This window comes from Pinus tabuliformis, chromosome 8, assembly GCF_031772625.1.
Source record: "Pinus tabuliformis cultivar Carrire ecotype Pingquan chromosome 8, CPIR1, whole genome shotgun sequence".
Taxonomy (NCBI): Eukaryota; Viridiplantae; Streptophyta; class Pinopsida; order Pinales; family Pinaceae; genus Pinus; species Pinus tabuliformis.
In genome coordinates, this window is record NC_142294.1 from 1,977,403,526 (window position 1) to 1,977,410,016 (window position 6,491).

A 6,491-nucleotide genomic window follows, 5' to 3' on the forward strand; every position below is an offset into this window, starting at 1 on the left:
ACCTTCTCACCTACCAGTCATGGGTAATAGTCGCCGGGTACATTTTCCGCAATAGAATAATTTGACGTTGATTTACATAAAGTTGTAATGGAATCTATTAGATTTCAATCAAATAACTTCAAATGGATTCACATGCCATAACAGAATAGGAAAAAGACAAAGCTAAACCCAAATCTCTTAGTTGGAACTAAAACCAAACAACAAAATATAGAAAAATGCATTCAGTAGCCCTCCTCTGCAAAATTATTATAAAAACAAACAAATTATCTCACTTGTCTTCTTCTTCTCCATATCTTCCTACCAAAAAATGAACCATATTGCCCCTGTAAAACAGAATAAATGAAGAATTAATCCTAATCTTGTTGGCATCATAACATGCGGCAGTACATTTAACCTTGCCAAACTCTCAACTGAAACACTCCACTATGAAGGGAGTCAACTGAAACTCCCCACTACTAAGGGAGGTGACCGGAGAAGTAAGGGAGGTGGCAAGCGAAGCGAGGATGAGCTTGGAGAGGAGAGGGATTCTTTTGCTTTTCCCATGGAAATTGGCGTATCAGAATGCATTCAATATTGGGTGCATTCTTAAGTGGGAAAACAATAGGATTTCATTGTATTGATATCGGGGAAAACAGTAGGATCTAGACGTGTCTTTACGTACGAAATAAAGAAATAAGAGATGATGAATAGGTTGGACGTCTAAAAATGCAAGTCATATGCCTGTGACAATTACGCTAATATGAGAGATCCAGTTTGGTTTTCTACCCACCATGTTTTGTTGCTTAAATGCATGCAAAGGCAGTCTCCTTACTAGTCTATCTCCTTCCTGCCATCTCCTAACATTATTTTCTTAGATTTAGCCATAACTCCTATAATGGACAACTAACTTCCTTCACTATATAAAATCCTAGTCGAGTGTACCTTACCCATTTCTCGCAAGAACAAAATATGTTTCACTGCAAAGTCTTCCAAAATGCCTTGCTCCCATCTATTGATGTGAAAATTCAATATGGATGCAAGCTAATAAGTGGAGGGAAACCTCCCCTCCCTTATATTCATCTTGGGTCTCATCTCGAGCTTGAGTGAGGTTCTTTGTCTCTATAGCCACAGTGGATAGTGAACTATGTATATATTATATAGAAAAAATGAAAATATAAAAACTCCTATAATTAAAACATTTTATTAGTGTGTTGCTAAAAAACATAATATATATATATATATAGTTAGAGAGAGAGAGATTATATCTTATGGATGTATGTTTTCTACTTTCAAATATGAAGAGAGGTGTATGAACATTTTAATGTGGAGAATGTGAATCATTAATAAAATATTTCAATGTCAACTACGGATATATTATAAAACAAGTGAAAATAACAAATTTATGATAGTTAAAACATGTTATTAGTTTGTTGCTTAAAACTAGTATAGATCAATCTTAAATCTGGATTTACAGAGAGAGAGCTGGGTGGAATCAAATCTCTCAAGGTATAACCCTTTCCTTGAGTTTTGCACTGTAAAAGATGTTTGCATCTTGATAGACTTGATCCCTTTCTGCCCTTTGTACTAAAAAAAAATATTTGCATCTTGATAAATTTGATCTCTTTCATCACTTGGTAGATTCAAAGATAAAATAGATCTATGCTAGTGTATAGGAATTTGGTCCAAGAAATAGGCTTTCTATATCTCCACATATAATATTGTCAAATAAACTTTAGTATTATGTGTGTACATGGGTTAATACTAAGAAAATAGTAATAATATCGAAGAAACCGTCTATTAACGTAAAGAGAATATACCATTCACTAATCAACAATAAAAACACTCGAGAGAATTTATTTACAACGATTCAATAATCAACTTTAAAGCCACTTGAATTTATTTGAGGATTTCATGGTGTTGCCTTTACACAGCATTGACATTTCTACTTCCGTGGAGATTCATGTTCTGAACACCACTACAGCTTTGGCTCCGTGGAAGATCTTCGTCAGCCGTCTTCTTGAAAGAGGCAGAAAAATAACAAGGGTTTTCTTCGTCGATTCTCCCGACACCAAGTTTTTGAAGATGAGAATGATCTGTAGGACTGCTCACACTCCGAGGAAAGGTGTCATGTTCCGACAACTTTCTTGTTGCTCTCTGTTTCTGAGACGCGGCTTTCACCAGCTCTCTGTAATCGTCTTCTCGGTCCCTCAGGGAAGAGGAGTTTGAGGTAAAGGACATGGGGACAGCCATGGCGGCACCGGGAGCCCAAGCGATGCCAGCGTAATTGCCCTTCCCGGCGCACTTGTTCATGCTACCCACATAGCAATCTCGAACTCTGCCTAGATACCGGATGGGAGAGAGAGCTCTCATGAATTTACAGAACGCTCGGAGTGGCTGACGCGGGCTTATTGCATCCACTTTGCCATCTAACTCTGCAACCGAGGGCTTCATAATCAGATCTGAAAGAAGTTATGCAGACTTTCACAAAGCTATGAGATTATTACACAGAGTGCAGTTTGTTTGTGGTATAAATAGAATCGCTTGATCTCTGTAGCGTTGTGTTGACAAGATCGTGATGGGTGTTGAAAGCATAAAACCCTTAAATCACTCTCGACTCTCCTAGAGCGTAGACTTTCTTGCAAGTTGAAATGGAGACTTGATATTTTTTATTATAGGTATACATTGGGATCATTAACAATTGATTAGACATTTAATATTAACCCATGTTTGAATAATATACAATTTCAGTCATCTTAACAAAAACTGGCATGCCTCGTTGTCGAATCAAAAAAATATAGTCTCATCCCAGTGCGCTTTCAACCATAAAATAGGGTTGTATATTGCGTAGATGTCCCTCTTTAACTGGGCGTTGACTAAATTTTCGAAGATTTAGGTTCAATCATGTAATACATTAAAACGGTAGAATTATAATATTTTTAAAATTTGTGCCAAATTTTGTGAATGTTTTACGGAAATGAAACATTAACTTAATTTTGTTATTGTAATACGTGATTCATATTGTTGTTTATGTGATTATTTATGGAAAGTTTTAAAGTAGGGGTGATGGAAATGACAACGCAATACATGATATTGTCATTGCATTAATTTTACATTGATGTAGTTTTTTTTAATTGTATTTTTTAATATGCATTTTATAAGCACTTATTCTGAGTAACAAAAAAGATGATAGGAAGAGTTTTTCTACGTTGAATTTGTCACAACTTAGAATATATAATATTGCAAAATAACATAAAGGTAGTTATCTTTATGTTATGTTTACATCTAATCTCCTTATGTTGTTGTGTTACATTTATGTTGTAGTGTGTCAATCTAGGTATGATATCATATTCGGTGTTGGCCGCTGGTCATTTCACATTCACATTATATTGAATTTTGTTAGTGCCATGTTCCATCATTTATGTGATGTGCTTTTATTTTTCATTTTGCATCATAATAGTATCATAAGAGAATTTTACATCAAATTAATGTTATTAATTTCATATATGCATTAAAATGGTACTCTACTACATAACCACTATATTAATTTTAAAACATTTTAGTGTCAAAATGGTATATTTTAATGTTTATACATTCATAATTTTTATTAATGATTAAATATAGGTATTAATTATAATTTATTAATTATTTTATTATTTTTATTTAGTCATTATTTAATTAGGATAATTTATTAGGTACATTATGTTGAGGATTTCATCATAATTTCATTAGGACCTACAATTAGGCTACCATGTCAACTTATTTGTAACATATTTTTCTTTTTATAAAGGAAAAATAATTATTTAGCCTTGAAAATAGCAATATTTCTTTTTGTTTTAAGTAAAAAAAACATTTCTCTACAACAAAATTCTTTCATCTGCAATCCTTATTGGTCTTACCTATTCTCTTAAACTTACTATCCTCGGTCATCATTATTCAATCACTCACTATTTATTCATGAAACGTAACTTTGTGCAAGCTGAGTTCCTCAATTTCTTAATTCAATAATAACACTTCTTTAGCTAGAATGACGACAAAGGATTTGTTCTAATTATGCTTCTTCTCCATGCTCATGCTTTAATTATTCATGTTAACTTTTTATTTTATAACCATACTCTTTTTCTATTTATTTTGTACATGAGAATACCTTTGCTACATATTTGTCACTATATGTACATAATCTTCAATTTATAAATATGTATATATGTCAACTCTTCTGGTGACATAATTAATCTTGTATATGCTATCACTCATCATATTGACTATGTAGTATACATAGGGGTGGATAATATGGGGTAGTTAGGCATATCAACTAGGGCATAATGTTATGTAAGAGGGGACCAAAATTACTTAATTTAGTAAATAAAGCTTGTAAGTTGTTACTTGCATTAATGATGATTGTAAGCAGTTAATCCTCATTATAAAAAGAGACCACAATTAATTAGTTTAGTTAAGGATGACGAATAAACGATCCATAGTTAATAAATAAAGTGGTTAACCCACATTATGGAAGGGACCACAATTGGGCAGGAAATAATGAATTAAGCCCATTGTATTGGATGTATGGTATTGAGGGCTCATGGTATTACCTATGGTATTGTATGTATGAATCCTATAAGGAGGCTAGAAGACTCTCCATTGGAAATATGATGAGTATTGTTTTGTATTGACAAGAATATGGATTCTGGAGTATTATCCTTCCTTAAAGAGTAATTGCATGGTGTTACCCAACCTTGGGGTGTTTCTATTAATAACTATCTTAACCATTTATATATTCTTGGATTGTTCTTAGATTTATATTATCAAAGGTTTCAATCTATTTGTAGATTTATTACATTCAACCCCCCTTAAAGCATGTTTCATCCCCGAAACATGAGAAGAACACAAATAATAAGATCTACTCAAAAGAGTAGTCCTTTGGTAATGTTATAAGGAATTTACAATTTTGGACACAACTATCTTCCCTAGACCTAGTGGACTAGCCGTGAACAACATAAGGTAAAGAATATAAAGTTTCCCTTACAGAAATTGAAGAATGGAAAGATGCTTACTTGGAATTCGTCACAATATTTTCTCTCCTCTCAGCTTATAAGCTTTAATCGTAGCGTTGATTGCCATAATTCGAACATGCACACACAATCAACATAAGCCAAATATCTATGACATCAATGCAACATTATCCAATTACTCTATTCAATGGATCATCAAAAGCATTGAAATAATGAATGTAAACATAATATAACACAAAACATATAGGAAAACGGTATACTCTTTGTATTAATATGAATAGGAGAGAGTTTAAAACTTATAATAGTAGCTAATCTTGTAGAGATCTCCTCAAGTTGACTTGTCCCTCCTTGTCAAAACGCACACCTCAATGTCACCCTAATGTATGAAGATGATGACTCTCTTAGATTTAAGGCAGTAGCATGAAGGTATGAATAGTCTCCAAAAGCCAACCCTCATGTTGTAAATGGTTGTAAATTTATAGGAGAGGAATGGTAGTTTAGGAATTCTTATCCATTTACAAATCTATGTTTGTGATCCACTTAAGATGGGAGGATGAGCGCAAGGGATAAGAGGTGAAGTCTTGAAGGTAGGATCATATAGGATTCAAACTTCTTATCCAAGGTAAATTGTTAAAAAAATCCCTAGAAGATTCTAGAAGGTGAAGCTTCTCGATTCCTTTTAATTTTCCTGAATATCCAGAATCTGCACACCCCGAGCAAGGAGCAAGCTACTACTTATCAACGTTGGTGCAGACAAGAGTAACTTGTTATTGATTGCAGATCTCTAAAGGGGAAGGGTGCATTGGGCCTTAAAAGCATTGGTTTTGGTCGTTAGATCTAGAAACTCAATTCTTTGGAAAGATCATGCTTAGGGATTTATGTAAGGATGATGGGAACATGTTCACGAATGTGGATTGATCTGTTTTGTAGGCATATTGACCAGATGCGACAGAATGTCCTATAACAGATTGCCCCCTGAAATGCAAAGTCAGAAATGGTAGTTGATGACTGAAGTTATTTACATTGTGACAAGTTCAGATCAAGAACAACCCTGGAACTACAAGAAAAAGGGTCATTGGTGAGGGTCATGCCTGTGACAAACCTTTAAGGTCCATCAATGATCGCCAATGTCGCATATGGTGATGGTCTTTAAAAAAGTGTTATTGCAAGTGTATATAGTGATGGTCCTTTAAGGTTTGTCACAAAGCCATTTTCAATGACACTTTTGGTGAGGGTCATTAAAGGCCCATCACTAATTCTCTCTTTGGTGACACTTTTGGTGAGGGTCGTTAAAGGGCATCACTAATTCTCTCTTTGGTGACACTTCTAGTGATGATCTTTTATTGACCATCACCAATGATTTTTTTGGTTACTTTTGGTGACGATCAATAAATGTTTGTCATCATTGATCATTCCAATGAGTTTTTGATGATGCTTCATGCCTATGACAGACCTTTAAGGTGCGTCACCAATGTCACATATGAAGAAGGTATTTAAAAAATCATT

General features: G+C 34.0%; 1 protein-coding gene across 1 annotated transcript; it reads right to left on the minus strand.

The window, feature by feature from the left end:
- Nucleotides 1–1,902: 1,902 nt before the first annotated feature.
- LOC149244369 (uncharacterized) lies at nt 1,903–2,430 on the minus strand. The gene has a single exon (XM_089371521.1). It carries the CDS (start codon nt 2,428–2,430, stop codon nt 1,903–1,905), a length of 528 nt encoding a protein of 175 aa, XP_089227647.1.
- Nucleotides 2,431–6,491: the final 4,061 nt, after the last annotated feature.

Coding starts and splice junctions, on each gene's coding strand:
- LOC149244369 (XM_089371521.1), bottom strand. CDS start 2,430: ATGAAGCCCTCGGTTGCAGAGTTAGATGGCAAAGTGGATGCAATAAGC.